This window comes from Nelumbo lutea, chromosome 2 (assembly GCF_056320005.1).
Source record: "Nelumbo lutea isolate HS-2025 chromosome 2, American lotus-T2T, whole genome shotgun sequence".
In the NCBI taxonomy this organism is placed as follows: Eukaryota; Viridiplantae; Streptophyta; class Magnoliopsida; order Proteales; family Nelumbonaceae; genus Nelumbo; species Nelumbo lutea.
The window spans coordinates 88137607-88153281 of NC_142685.1; the positions used below are offsets into that span (position 1 = coordinate 88137607).

At 40.5% G+C, this 15675-nt stretch overlaps 1 protein-coding gene across 1 annotated transcript in view; it reads right to left on the reverse strand.

Moving 5' to 3' along the window:
• Positions 1 to 682: 682 nt before the first annotated feature.
• The window catches only part of LOC148871743 (thioredoxin-like protein CITRX, chloroplastic), a 37552-nt gene continuing 22559 nt past the window's right edge, over positions 683 to 15675 (reverse strand). Inside the window, exons 3-4 of the mRNA XM_088973356.1 lie at positions 1416 to 1496; positions 683 to 1328 (exon numbers count right to left, since the gene is read on the reverse strand). Coding sequence (XP_088829482.1) covers positions 1212 to 1328; positions 1416 to 1496 — 198 coding nt within the window. The 3' untranslated portion in view covers positions 683 to 1211. The remainder of the gene's footprint in view (positions 1329 to 1415; positions 1497 to 15675) is intronic.

A 15675-nucleotide genomic window follows, 5' to 3' on the forward strand; every position in this document is an offset into this window, starting at 1 on the left:
AAAAAGTACTTCTTTAAAGTGTTCTCAAACTCTAAGTTGATTTTGAATTCACTCCCCATGAATGACAACTTTGCACCTTTACCTGCCAATAACAAGTATGTGATTGGTGTGAAGTGCACTCTCGAATTCAGATTGGGTCCTCACAAAATTTATTCACACGGTCATACCGTCATTACAACACGTGTAGCCATGCATTTGAAACATCTCCATAGAGTCCGGATCTGCTCCTCGCACCAACCTCACAATGTGTCCCACCGCACATAGGAACATCTCTTATTATTTATGAGATGTTCCAATACATTGTAGGATGGGGCTATGAGGTGGTTTGAGGTGCCCTTTGTGAGTAAATCTCAATTCCTCTATACAAGAATTGTGAGGACAACGTGAGGACAATGTGAGGACAAATTTTATGAGGACAAAATCATCTTCTGTACTTATATTTATTATTCATGAGAAGACGCTCCCGATTACACTGGGATGTGGGTGTGAGGTGAGTGTGAGGAGCAGATCCCAGAGCAGAGGGGCCCACCATTAACCATCACTCATGTCATGCCTTTTCCAGGAAACGAAAGAGCAATTTTTCTCTTAATGAGCTATTGTCTATTTTGGAGAGGTAGAATGCCCGGAGCAATTTTTCTCTTATTGTCTATTTTGAAATCGGGCAAGGCCCATTGAGCATATGTTGGAAAGAAATCGTTTCTTCACTTTGGCCCAATTCAACGGTTACAGTTGCATCATGATATTCAAGTAGAAATGTTAGTAAGAAGTTCAATGCACCATGTAGCATAGGGCTGACCGCTGGCATGAACATGGACACAATGGACATGACTAACACGGAGGAGCCACTCATCATCCTCAAATCTATATTAATGGAAATAAGGTCATCTTCCTAGTTTTTCCTACTGCACAAAACTCAAACTGATCCCAACCCCAGATAAAGCTTTATATATCAACATCTTGAAAGTTCATCTCAGCAAAATCAGCAGTTAATCCTTTTAGACAACAAGGCTTTTCCCATCACTATTCAATAGGTAGCAAGCTGCAAGCAAGATAGGCCCCGGACGCAATTTATCAATGTGCAATCACCGTTTCCATCTGTTAATGTTAAGTCCTGGCACTGCTGTCAAATTGATCCTCATGACAAAAGGACCATGCATTGTCTCACCAAATTGTGATCAGATTTGAACACAATATTCTTGCCCCACCATTGCTCACATTTCATTATCAATGATATCCCTAATCATCTGCGTTGGGATGAGCCCTTCAGTCCGAATTGCTTCCTTATTTGGATCAGGACTAATGAAATATAGGGTTGGCAAGCCACGGACCTGTAGTACAAATTAGAAGATTTTAACTTTCAAGATTCATACAATCTTTCAGAGGAAATTCTGGCAAAGAAGTGGAGAATATATTACCTGCATATCACGGGCAAACTCATACTCATCGTCTGTGTCAACCTTAATAAACAATGCATTGCTCTCATACTCCACAGCGAGCTACAAAATGTAATTAACAACCTTGAATTCTTTATAACAAATAAACAAAGGCAGCAGTGATGATAATAGTAGAGAGCAAAATGGAACTCCATGACGTTAAGAAAACCAATTGACTTTTCTTCTGTTGGTTACAAAGATTTAGTTAAGTGAAAAATAAAATGACAAAAGAATGAGAGTCGAGAGAACAGAAAATAAGAGGTAAATCTTAAATGAAAAGACCTTAACAAGAAACAAATTACTCCTTAGTGGGTCCTCTCAAAACCTACTAAAGTAAAGCATCCACAACTACCATTGGCAGACTTCAGAATGTGAGGAGATCATAATATCCAAATCTGAAATTTCTCAAACAAAGTAAACCAGATTTTGCCAAAGAAACCATGAAATGTCCTTTTCTTTCCAAGATTAGACCACATAATAATTGAAAGAATTCACTTTTACATTAGAGCTATGGCCAAAAGCCTGAAATATTTGGTCCTTATTACAATTACACTCCAAGGAGTGGCGAATAACCTAACCGCTTATAAAACATGAATTGTCAAGCAAGAATCCATCAAAAAATAGCTTAACAGATTGAGTAATGAGGAAGGTGAGATGATTTAAAAGGGAGATAGGGATCAGGTTCAAATGGACTAGAAGAAAAGAGAATGGTTTGGCAGGTACCTTGGCCAAACAAAGGGGGGTTACTAGGGAGCATTTGTTTTGGGTGGCATTGTAATAATCATAAAAATATTGGGTCTTCGGCCCATTTCTTGGAATGCTAGGTGTAAGTACATGGAGTTAAATATTGCGGAACCCATGATGAAGGATGTCCACTGCTGGAACGTAGGTGCAATCGCATGTCCGAGAACCAGAATCGCAAATCTACATATCTCTCGAAACTCAGAGCACAAAAACATAAAGTCTATGATGTAGTCTGCGGTGTGCAAAGAACACTCCTGCAGGAGGGATCACATTGTACAATAATAAGCAAGCTTCCAGTCCCTCATTTGTTTGGTACCTAAAGATAGGAAACTCTAAAGACGGGAATTCCCAATCCCATGGGATTCTCATGGACACGTGGCGAAACCCCGAGTCTCTCACTTGTTTGGTACCTAACAAATTATAACCACTTTTCCAGTGGGAAAGTTTCCTTGGTCTCTCCCCAACTTTCCTCTCAAACGGTAGCCTTTTCTATATAAGTAGAAGAGGTTCAAAGCCTTCCAGGAGAGATAACCCTCCTAGACACTCACGCAAGGCACCACTCTGCAGCCCAACCCTAGGGTTTCCTTACAACCATCTCTCTCCCTCTTCTTCTCTCTTTCCCGCCATTCTCTTGAACCTTCGGAAACGAGACCATTACGATCGAGGAGTCCATGGCACTTATATGAAAACCTCTAGTTATATCTCCAATCTCTAGGGAATATAGCACTTCAAGGGTCTGTGTTGTTAAGTGTCAGCTTCATCATGATCCATTCATCGAGTGAGAGTTAAAGATGATTGAAGGCAAATTTTGGTGGAGAGTTACGGGGACCTTGTTCTAGTCTCTCGATTGGGTCCTCCGACTCCCAAGAACTAAACGGTGTCATCGAAACCCTCTTGATTACGAACAGCCTACCTTGTTGCAAAACCGCAAGATTTAATCCCATTGCCACCGTCTCGAAGCTCCAAAACCCTCCCTCTTTCTTATTGATGCCCTCTCTTCATGCCCTCATTCCAATATTGCGATCAAAAGGCAATAACCATTACAATGGCTCCAAGATTCAACCAGCACCTTCTGGCACAACAAGTCGAACTCAAATCCCTCAATGACGAGTCTCGTTGTTGTCGTTGATAAAAGAGTTAGAAAATGGCCACATGTAACGGATTGTTGTTTAGAGTGCAACCAACAAAAATTCTGCACCCGATGACTGAAAATCAACTCTCTTTGCTAATGGATTCTTTCCCAGATTGTCTGAACCAGGGGGATCCCAATATCAATTTGTGTCCTAGAAAGGTATGATCCATCTCGTTCGTATCGCTAATGTTCAAATCTTGATGTAATCTCTTCTGGTCTTCCTAGCTACCCCTTATAAAACAATTTTAGGAATTTTGAGATTGTGTCGCTACCACATTCTCTCTTATCAAAGCTTTTGTGCTTCCATGTTAATCTTAAGCATTTAACTTGTCTAGCTATTGAGATTGAGGTTGTCTAGATGATTCTCGGCCAATGTGTAAAAGATGACTTCTAGAAATCCGCTTTAGTTTCTTCATGCACCTCTCTTTGCAGGAATTTGTACAAAGAGTGCTCTGCTTTAAACAACCAACAGAATTGGTTGAGTTCTAATTACGAGCTTCACTAATCATGATGTCCAGAAGAGGAGAAGAGAAGAGAGGAGAGATTTAAGAACCAAAAAATCTTAGTTGGCAATGCCAGCTTTAGTATTTATATTAGGGCGATCTTAATCATAAAAAGAAAGAAAAATACAACAATACTCCTACGGTACTAAACTAAATATAAAAAACAATCTTTTATCACTCCCCCTCAAGTTGGGGAATAAATGTCAATCATGCCCAACTTCCCCTTTAACAACTTTTTCTTTAATAAAATGCTTGTCTACCTCAATGTGCTTAGTTCTATCATGCATCACTGGGTTAGCAACAGTATTTATGGCTGCCTTGTTATCACAATATAAAGTCATAGGTCCATCAACTATAAATCCCAGCTCACTCAACAAATTTTTTAGCCACTCCATGAGGCGTTGCCCTATATTCAGCTTCAACACTAGACCTAACCACCACATTCTGCTTTTTGCTTCTCCATGTGACTAGGTTCCCCTCTTTTCACAAACAATGTATGATCAGATTGACACTGCTTGTAGCCTCTTTGTTGTACAACTACATGAAACCTATTGAACCAGTCTCTTGGTGATTGTTTCAGGCCATATAATGATTTCTTCAACTTACACACTTTCTATTCATCACCTTGAGCCTGGAAACCAAGGGGTTGTACCATGCACACTTCTTCAAGATCACCATTTAGAAATGCATTCTTGATATCTAGTTGATGAAGGTCCCAATTAAGATTAGTAGCTAAAGAGAAAATGACCCTATTGGAGTTCATCTTAGCAACCGGTGCAAAAGGTTTTGCATAATCCACTCCATACGCTTGAGTAAACTCTTCCGCCACTAAACAAGCTTTATACCTCTCCACCGTACCATTAGCCCTATGTTTTACTGTAAAAACCCATTTACATCCAACTGGTTCCTTCCCCTCAAGAATATCCACTAATTCCCTTGTACCATTTTTATGAAATGCATTAATTTCTTCCTTTATTGCATTTGTCCATTCAAGCACTAAGAGAGCTTCTACCACATTCTTAGGAATAGGAGCATTGTCTAAGAAAGAAAGAAAGGCTCGAAAGGAAGGTGAAATGTTCTTATAGGAAATGAAATGAGAAATGGTATGCTCAGTGGTGCAAGACCTAACACCCTTCCAATGAGCAATAAGAAGGTCAATGTCATAAAAAATGGAGGTACCAATGGCAATAGGGTCAAAAACATCAATAGGTACCTGGTTGGGGAGGATCCACCCCCCGAAGAATTTGATTGCATTGGTGGTACAATTTCTATATGCTCCATAGCTCTTGAACTCGGTTGGCCTTTGTGACGAGGGAAGAAAACACAAAAGGGTCGAAGATCACGAAGAGGAGGGAGCTGAACCTGTTTTTCCTCATTCCTACACTCTCCCTAAGGAGAAACAAGAAAGGCTCACTCTCAAAGAAAGAGACATCCATAGAAACATAATATTTTCGAGAAATGGGATCAAAGCACCGGTACCCCTTCTAAGATGTGGGGTACCCCAAGAAGATGCAAAGAATAGCACGAGGATCCAATTTTCCATAAATGAAAGGTTTTAAGCAAAACAAGAACAACCAAACACACGTGAAGGAATAGAAAAAAGGGAGCCTTGGGAAACAAGAGTTGATGTGGGGCTTTGCACTCTAACCATCAAGAGGGCATGCAATTAATGAGATATGCAGCATAAAGGATATCCTCAAGCCAAAAATGTTTTGGAACATTCATATGAATCAGTAATCCCTGAGCCACTTCAAGAAGATTGGGGTTCTTTCTTTCAGCAACACCATTTTGTTAGGGTTTTAGGCACTTGAGCCTATGGTGGAGTGATCCACACAAAGCAAAGAATTCCATGAAGTCATTATGAAAGTATTCTTTGGCATTATCGGATTAGAAGACTTGGATTTCAATTTGAAATTAGGTGAAGATCATTTGTTGGAAATCTTGGATAATTTTTTGTATTTCATCCCTAGTTCGCATGGGATACACCCATGTGTATCTAGAGTAATCATCAATAAAGGTAATAAAATACTTGTAGCCAGTCTCAGATGGTAAAGTAACATGGCCCCAAACATTAGAATGAACAATATGGAAAGGAAATTCAGATTTATTATTCATTGAAGAAAAATGAGTTCTACAATACCTACTCAATTGACAAGTTTGACATATAAACTCCGACACTGACAACAACTCTAGAAACACAATTTTTAAGGACTCAAAAAATAAATGACCGAAACGACTATGCCATAATTAGACCTGACTCTTACTAGACTAACTCTTAGACTCTATGGTTGCAAGACCAGCCTTATTCTCCAACATGTAGAGTCCATCCACCATACTTCCTCTACCAGTCGTGTTCCCCGAGGCCAAATCCTAAATCACACAATAAGAAAGGAAAAGATCACTGAACAATTTAATGAATTGGTAATACTACTAACAAAAAACAAATTGATAGGGAATTTTGGAACATGTAAATTAGAAAGGGTAAGGCTAGAGGGAAGAGAAATGGTTTGTTGACCAACGTAGAGAATGAACCTTCAGCTAGTCTCACATTGTCTCTTCCAGAGAGAAGATGATAGGTCTGAAAGTAGGTGGACTTACTAGTCATGTATTGATGCCTTAGAATCAATTATCCAAAGAGAGTCGGGGGAATGAGACGATACATGGAAAGCTATGGCAGAATTACCTAATGTAGACACAAATGAAGTTGAGGGAGGAGCATCCATATAACGAATTGCCCTACCATAGAGTTCTAAATGGTCACGAAAGGAATTGATGATATCCTCCTTAGGTCAGAACTAGAGGTGTGTGACTGAGCCATAATAGTAGTTGGGGGCTAGCTCTCCCGAGTAGCCATGTTTGTTATAGTGAGCTTTCTTGGACTTTGTTGTCCTAATATCTTATTCAGATCTGAACCTTATCTCTTACTCAATTCCTGAGCCCACTTTGGCTTCCCATGAAGATCCCAACATGTATCATGAAGTGTATGCCGAGGCATCTGGCAATGGGTGCGCCATAGTTTGTCTTTGTCATCCACCCGTTTTTGAAGGTCCCCATTCTTAAAGGAATTTCCTCTACCTATAACAACATTCCCTTTCGCTGCCAACACAATTGCATCTCCCCCAGAATTATTCATCAAATTTCTTCTACTTTCCTCTGACTTTGCTAATGCATATCTCTTGGACAAATTGAAGGTTTCCTCATAATCGACTCCCTCTTTCTGAGTATAACCTTTCGCTACAAGCCGAGCTTTATAGGTCCCAACACTCCCATCAATGCCCTTCTTCCTCTTGTAGATCCACTTGCAACCAATTGATTTCTCCCCAAGGGGCGGGTCTACAAGATTCCAAACTACGTTGGATTTCATTGAGTCCATCTCAACTTTCATGGAATCTACTCACTTCAAGGAGTCTATGTCTAATATAGCTTCCATCAAGTGACTTTCTTGATCATCCAAAACATACAAGAAGTTTAGATACTCAGGTAGATCTTCTAAGTTGGGTGTTGCCATCTGGAACTTGTGGACTATCTCCCACTATCCCTGAGCCCTCCTCACCAAAATGACTTCCTGATGATGATTGCTCAAGAAGTAGCCCTCTTCTAAGAAGTGGGCATTTCAACTAACAAAAACTTTTTGTTCTCGTGGACTATCTCCCACTATCTCTCCTGAGTAGCCATGTTTGTTGTAGTGAGCTTTCTTGGACCTTGTCCTAATATCTTATTCAGATATGAACCTTGTTTCTTACTCAATTCTTGAGCCCACTTTGGCTTCCCATGAAGATCCCATCTTGTATCATGGATATGCAAAGGCTTCTAGCAATCGGTGCACCATAGTTTGTCTTTGTCATCCACCCTTTTTCGAAAGTCCCCCTTCTTAAAGGAATTTCCCCTACCTATAGCAACATTCCCTTTTGCTGCCAATACAATTGCATCTCCCCCAGAATTATTCATCAAATTTATTCTACTTTCCTCTGACTTTACTAATGCATATACCTCTTGGATAGATGGAAGATCCTTGTTTCCTAGGATTTGTACTCTAATGGATTCATATACAGGATTCAAGCTAAGAAGGCAAATATTCGTTGTTGTGAAATAAGGGACCCGTATGCTTCTGCATCTTCATCACACTTCTAATCCACACTCTGATAGTGATCCAATTCCTTTCGGATGGAAGTCAAGTCCGAATAGTACACAGAAAGACTCCTCTCCCCTTGTTTACAAGTAGATGATTCCCGCCTATAATTGATAGATCTTTGCATAGTGACGCAATTCAGAATAGGTTGACTTTTCTTGTTCCCAAATCCCATAAGTCGTTTCAGCCCACATAAAATTTCTTCTCACCTAAGGTTGCATAGACACTAAAAGCCATGACATTACCATGCTGTTGTTTGGGTTCCATCTATCATATTCAACCCTCCTAGAATTAGATTCTTTAATTCTCCCATTTATATATCCTATCTTTCCCCTTGTAGTAATGTACAACCTGATCCCCTTCGACCATTCTAAGTAATGAAGACCATCAAGAGGTAATAATAACCATAGGGAAGGATAAATCTATACCCCCACTCAGTCCATTCTGCATTGAGGAAACACCAAATGTGGGATAACTGTTTCAGGTCATACTTAAAGCAATCACAAAAAACCTAAAATAGTACAGTCCAACACCACAAAAAATTAATTTTTATTTAATTTTTTCTTCAGTTCACACAATTTCCCCTTCACACACTATATTACTGCTGGAAAAAATTTAATATTGCACCAGGAAAAGCAGTCACAAAAAAACTAAAACAGTACAATCCAACACCATAGCAAGTTTTGTTTAATTTTTTCTTCAGTCCACACAATTTCCCCTTCACACACTGTATTACTGCTGGAAAATTTTAATATTGCACCAGGAAACTAGAGACAACCACCTTTCAGTTCAAACACAGCCCTTCAATCACCAATGAAAAAATTTTACTGCTGTTACAGCACCTAATGGTCATCACTGACCTACAAACCAATCACAGGACTGCTGTCACAGCACATACAGGTCATCACCGACCTACAAAGCATTACAAGGATCACTCAATCCCACAAAAAAGGAAAGAACAGGTGCTGATCACCTCACATCAGTTAAGCAAACCTATTACAGGTTTTGTCCTGATACACGACCAAAAAAAAAGGAGAGGAAGAAAAATACTTCTAGGATCAGTCCGATGCTGTACTCTGGTTCTTCAAGAAAAAAGAAACAGCAACTAGTGAAGAGAGAAGACAGGAAAAAACTTGCTCGATCTCCTTTCACATCTAATAAGCCCGCTCTGATACCATATTGTCCAGAAGAGAAGAAGAGAAGAGAGGAGAGATTTGAGAGCTAAAAAGTCTTAGCTGGCAGCGGCAGCTTTGGTATTTATATTAGGGTGATCTTAATCATAAAAGGAAAGAAAAATACAATAGTACCCCTGCGGTACTAAACTGAATATAAAAACAATCTTTTAACAGTTCGTTAATAGTGGTCAGACTGAAAGGGAAATGGCTCAGCTAAATTCCCCAAGTCTATGGGATTCACGCTCCACTTTCCCAACAGTGTTGCATTCCTCTCCTGTTCTCTACAGCAGCCAATAAACATTGACGGAGTGACTTTAATAAACCATTAACAGCATCCATTTTCAACACATGATACCTCCTGCAATGTCACCAGATTAACGAAACTTAATTGCAAATCATAAATTCTGCTGAGCAATTTCAATCATTGGTTTTGAATGTTATCCGGTGAACTGATTTGGGCATCTCATGTCAGTAATTAAACTCATTTAGAGCTCCCACCTATATACAGCAGATTTCTTACAGCATAGCTACTAGTCCAAAGTATCCAAAAGCTTCAAAAATCCAAGAGAGTGGAGGTTCATGAAGCAGTTTTTTCAATGGAAAGATTTAAAACCCCAACACCTGATGGCTCGTCGATGGCATTCTATTAGGATTGCTAGGAAATTATAAAAGTTGACTTGATGGAGGTGTTCTCTGAATTCTATCATAACAGAGAAGTTTCACAGGGAGCAAATGCCACATTCCTAGCTCTAGTGCCCAAGAAGAAAGAAAAAAAGACTCCAAAGAACTATAGACCTATAAGTTTTGTTGGTAGCCTTTACAAAATCAATGAAAAAGTCTTGGATGGAAGGTTTAATCTATTTTGCCTTTAGTAATCTCACAAAATCAAGGAGCTTTTGTGGAGGAGAGACAAATAATTAACCAAATTCTTAGTGGCAAAGCTTTATGACCCATCAAGCCAAGTGTGTAAGTGACTGAAATTATCTGCAGTATTTTCTCTCATCTCCAAGCTTCTGAGCTTGCCATTATCTAGGAGCTTGGAAGACCATGCCCTGGGGAACTAGAGCTACTCAAGAGCATCACCGGAGACTGATCACACCGGCAGCCAGCGACAAATCTCAGTGTTGAAGACAGGAACAATCGAAGCTGATAAAGAAAGATGATGGAGAGAGGAAGCTTCGAATCAGTGGGGAGATGGAGAAAGGAAGTTTCCGTTGAAGCAAAATCTTTTAAATTCGAGGAAGTGAAGTCAAGAAGCCTGATTTCGATGAAGATCAGAGAAGAGAAAAGAGCCTCAGTGTACCTACTGAAGGATGTGGTCGTATGGTTAAAAGGTTTCTTGGATGTAGCCATAGTATCAAGAAGATATCAGAATTGGAAGAATACGATGAAGTTGAATGGAAAGGTGTTTGAAACAGAACAGCGGCTCAATAGGAAAGGGTGGTTCATCACAGTTACAGAATGATACAGACTGGGCAGAAAACAGATGATATGTATCCTTGTCGGAAACCAAAGCAAAGGTTGGACCATATTTGCGAAAGAGTTTCAGGAGTTCTTGTGGAGAAATGAGGAACAATCAAGGAGAACCCAGGCCAACCAAGGTGAGGCAACCCAATCAAAGACAGGTTGGGAAAAGGAGAAAGATGAGAGTGGTAAGGATTGGAGTAATGCGTATGTAGTTTATGCAAACAAGGTGTCCAAATGGAGCTTGGTAGCAAAGGAACTGAAACAGAAATTGAAGTTTGAAGGTCCTTTCAATCTACGACCATTCCACGCAGACAAGGCTCTGTTAGAAGTGGGTAAGATGGGAGAGGAAATTTACGCCATCTTTTCAAACCGCCAAAAGGTGTAATGGTAATTAGCCAGTGGACTCTGAACGCAAATCGCATAGACCACACAAGTCTTTCGTATCAAAGTTCTTGGGCTTCTTTTCAACTTATGGTCCCCTGAAATCTTTAAGAAAATTGCATCCCTATGCAGAGGTGTATTGGAAGAGCTGGATACCTCCAACCTTAATGCAGCTGTTTTGGATCTGAAAGGGATCAAAGTGGAAGAAGTCCCAAGAACAGTGGAGATGGAAATAGGCGAAACTCAGTTCGTTGTTTGGTTGTTGTCGACGGTGGATGAGAGATTGTGGAGAAACTTGTGGGAGGTAGAAGATGATGACGTGGCAAGGGTCAAAGAAAGGGAAGAAGAAACAAAGAAGTTTGACCGCTCTTGCAAAAGAAAGGAAACTGAACGGTCATCATATTCGAAAGTTGGAAATTGGTGCATTAATGAAGAGGTTAAATATGAACCGTCTATTAACACACGCGTGGCCGTTCAAAGATCTTTTGCAGAGGTGACAGCTGGAAGAGGCGGTAAAACGTCATTAACTTTTAAGCCCACGTTAGTAGTCAAACCGATGGGTGAACCAAGCGAACCAAGGGCTCAGGTGCGCAGGTCATCCCAAAGGTTGGTGGACAGTTGCAGGGGTCTATCATCATCTTTTTCAACCCCTATCGCTCGCCCCCCACCGTGAGTTTGACGCAGAGTTGCAGAGACGCCTCTAAAGCTCATGGGGACGCCGGAAAAGGAGGTACCGCCACATGGGGATGGATGCCAGTGCAGACGAACAACTCTACATCCCCCGATAAGCCCAATCCAAAATTTAATAGGCACGAGAGTGACAAATCCGAAGAGAAAAGCGACTGGGAAGACCTAAGGCAAGAAAAGATGTATCAATCGAAGATAGAAGATAGTATCGGAAGTGTCAACACTGCTAAAACATGTACCTTGTGGGACGACGAAAAGCTGGGAACAGAGTTGTTGTTCGAAGACCCCTCTACCTGCACCAGCATGGTTCCAAGAGAAGAATACGGTGATTGTCCTGCCTCAGTCTTAGTGGCGAACCCAGTTTCAGTCAGAAAGGAAGATGGAGATTTTCCAAGGGAGGCATAATGTCAAGATATTAATAAATGATTGTCAGATATTGGTACTAACCCAGACAAAGAAGCACAGGAGGAACAGAACAGTTATGTTATATCAGAGTTGCCTGCCAAGGTTTTCGAACTAGTGGGCATTGATAAAGGGAAGGGCTCAGGATTGCTGACACATGGAGTCCCTAACCCCTCTTCTTCGTGCTTACCTCTTCAGCTTGTGAGTCCTTGTCTAGATCCCTCTAATTTATTCTCATGTGTCTGCGCAAGTACAGCCAATGCCACTCCTCCCAGGAATCTCTCATTGAAAAGTGCCACTGCCCAAGACTCTGAGAACCTAATCGGACAATAGCCTAGAACAAGAGAGAGCTAGAATTTGGTCCTTAATTCTGGAAAGCCTATTTCACCCAACCCTAGTTTTGGAGAGCAATGAAAATAGACTAAACCACCCTGTGGGTGCTAGGAGGCTGATTCAAGAGGAGAAAGAAGAGGCAGAAGGAAAGAGAAGAGTGGGAAAGAAGAATGAAGGTATACTTGAGGAAAAAAAGAAAGCAAAGAAGAAGAAAGCGAAGCGAGTTAGAAAAGCTTAAGTGTGGAATAAATTATGAGAAGAAGGAAGAGGGGAACCTAAAATAGAAAAGAAGGGAGTATTAGGCAGCCATTGATAAGGGGTCACAAACAGGTCGAAATGAAGATAGTTAGTTGGATGTAAGAGGCCTAGGAAGTGCCAAAAAGAGGAGGATAATCAGGAATACTTTCAGAAAAGAAAGACCAGATATGTTATTGATGGGAGTGAATGGGTGGTAACAAATGCATATGGTCCTAACTGCTATAGAGATAGGGAGGCTTTTTGGGAGGAATTATGTGCTATTAGGGGAATCTGGGAGGGACCATGGTGTGTGGGAGGTGATTTCAATGTCATCAAATTTTTGGGAGAAACAAACAATCCGAACCAAGGACTCACTACCAGCATGAGAAAGTTTAATAACTTAATTGATTCCCTTGAATTGAGTGAACCTCCGATGCTAAGGGTGAACTATACTTGGCCAAATTTTCAATCCCCCCCAACCTGTTCCAAACCGGATAGGTTTCTCATTACTCCCGACTGGGAAGAATTGTGGGGTTCAATAGTAGTGAAAGGGCTACCTAGGGTTACTTCAGACCATTGCCCCATTTCCATTGAGAAGGAAAGTCCAGGAGGAGAAGAGGCCCTACTCCATTCAGGTTTGAAAATATGTAGTTTGAGGATCGATCATTTAAAACCAGACTGAAGGAATGGTGGCAGGAACTCAGACCTTTGGGGAGTATGAAAATGTTAAGCTTTGCATGGAAATTAAAGATAAAAGGGAAAATACAAGAGTGGAATAAAGAACATTTTGGAAGGGTAGAGGAAATAAAAGATAATATAGTGAGGAACATGGAGGAGTTAGACAAGAAAGAGGCTATCAGAATGTTATCAAAAGAAGAGAGAAAAGACCGATGGAAAATCAAGTAAGAATTGGAGGAAATATGTTGGAGGCAGAAGTCAAGGTGTCAAATGGATTATTGAAGGAGATGGTAATACTAAGTTTTTCCATGCAATTCCAAACAGAAGAAGAAAGAAAAACTTAATCTTTAGTGTGGAAGAGGGGGGTCAGGAAGTAAGAGAGAACCAAGAGATCACAAGGATTTTTGTAAACCATTTCAAGTAAATTTTCACAGGCTCAAGCGGGGTGACAACAAAGCTACCAGAAATCGAAGGGGATAGGATTTCAAAAGAGCAATACTTGTTTTGGAAAGGAATTTTACTTTGGAAGAAATCAAGGGTGCAATCTTCTCCATGGAAAGATCAAAAGCCCTCGGGCCGAATAGATTTTCAATGGCCTTCTATCAAGAATGTTGGGATTGGATGAAAAATGATATTCTGGAAGTGTTCAATGAGTTCTATCTCCAAGGAGAGGTGCCTCGAGGGGTGAATGCTACTTTTATCACTTTAATCCCGAAGAGGAGAGAGGCCAAAACCCGTAAGGATTATAGGCCAATCAGTCTTATTAGGAGTGTATATAAAACTATTGCAAAGGTTCTCTCAGAAAGTATCAAGAAAGTGTTACCATTGATCATCTCACCTTTCCAAGGTGCCTTTGTGGAAGGAAGGAAAATCGTGGATCAAATTCTAATAGCCAATGAGTGTGTTGCAGAAAAAAGAAAGGGTAGAGGAAAAGGGTTGGTGTGTAAGGTGGACCTAGAGAAAGCCTATGATATGGTTAACTGGGAAGTTCTTCTTCAAATTCTAGAAAGGATGGGCTTTGGAACCAAATGGATATCTTGGATTAGAGGATGCTTAATTTTGTCCATTACTCAAAACTTACTAATGGTGTAGTGAAGGATTTCTTTCCGGCTAAGAGAGGAATTAGACAAGGAGACCCTTTATCCCCTTTTCTCTTCACTATAATGGCTAAGGTGTTAAGCAAAATAGTGGCGAATGCTAATTCCCAAGGACTGTTTAGAGGGTGAAGGATAGGTAGAAATCAAGTGGTCATTACCCATTTTCAATTTGTAGATGACACCAATGTTCAAAGTATCGACACGTATCGGCCCATATCGGCCGATACGTATCATTCAAGGACCCCACCGATACACCCCTATAGTGGGTGTATTGGGGGTATGACTGGTTCAGGGGATGGAGGAGACCTAAACCGGCCCCCTGAATCGGTTTCAAAAAAAAAGAAAAACTAAAAAAAATAGTATCGATTCGCCCAATACGCCCATACCGGCATATCGGGCGTATCGATATTTTGAACCTTGGATGACACAATATTCTTGTGAATGTGGTAATGAGGAAGGAGTGGTAAACCTAAAATTGCTATTGGATAAATTTGTGAGGGTAAGAGGTTTGTTGGAATAATGTTAAAATAACTTAGTTGCAGATGTTAGGGACTGTTTGGCTAATTAAAGTGTTTTTTTATTTCATTTTTTTTATTTCTGTTATGCCTGTTATTGTACTCAGGGGCACAAGGGTCTTTTCCCTTGTTATTTCTGTCGCCCTATATATAGTAAAATAAACACTGGCACCGCCAGTTCTGTTACACTGCAAACCTTCTCTCTTCTCTCCTCTCTTCTCTTCTCTTCTTCTTCTCTTCTCTTCTCTCCTCTTCCGCTTATCTTTGGCCGGCTAAACTGTCAAGATGGTATCAGAGCAGGAATGCTGATCAAAAGAGAGCAGATAGATCAACCCTACTGTCAAGAGAAGATCGATCAACCCAAAGAACAGATCGAACAGACTAGCAGAAAAGAAATCTGATTCTGGACTACAGAATAGCTACAACTGGTACAGTTCTCCCTATTTCTTCTCTTCTTTACTCTCCTTAGTCATGTGCCGAGTGAAAACCCTATGAATCTGGGGCGGCTGAATGTTGTCGAACCTGTGTAACCCTAGTTTTCTTGGATCGTGTGATCCTGTTCATGTATTAAAACAACTGTAGGTCAATGCTGACCTGTCTTCTCAATGGTTTGAGTTGACTATAAGTGAGAAGGATCTCTCCTGCTGATTAGTGGCTGTTAGATTCCGGAATTCTGGTAGGTGGGGACTGATAAAACTATACAAGTCTGAAATCTGCCAAATATTACCTCAGTTTTTGTCCGGAATTTGGTACTGTTTGTGC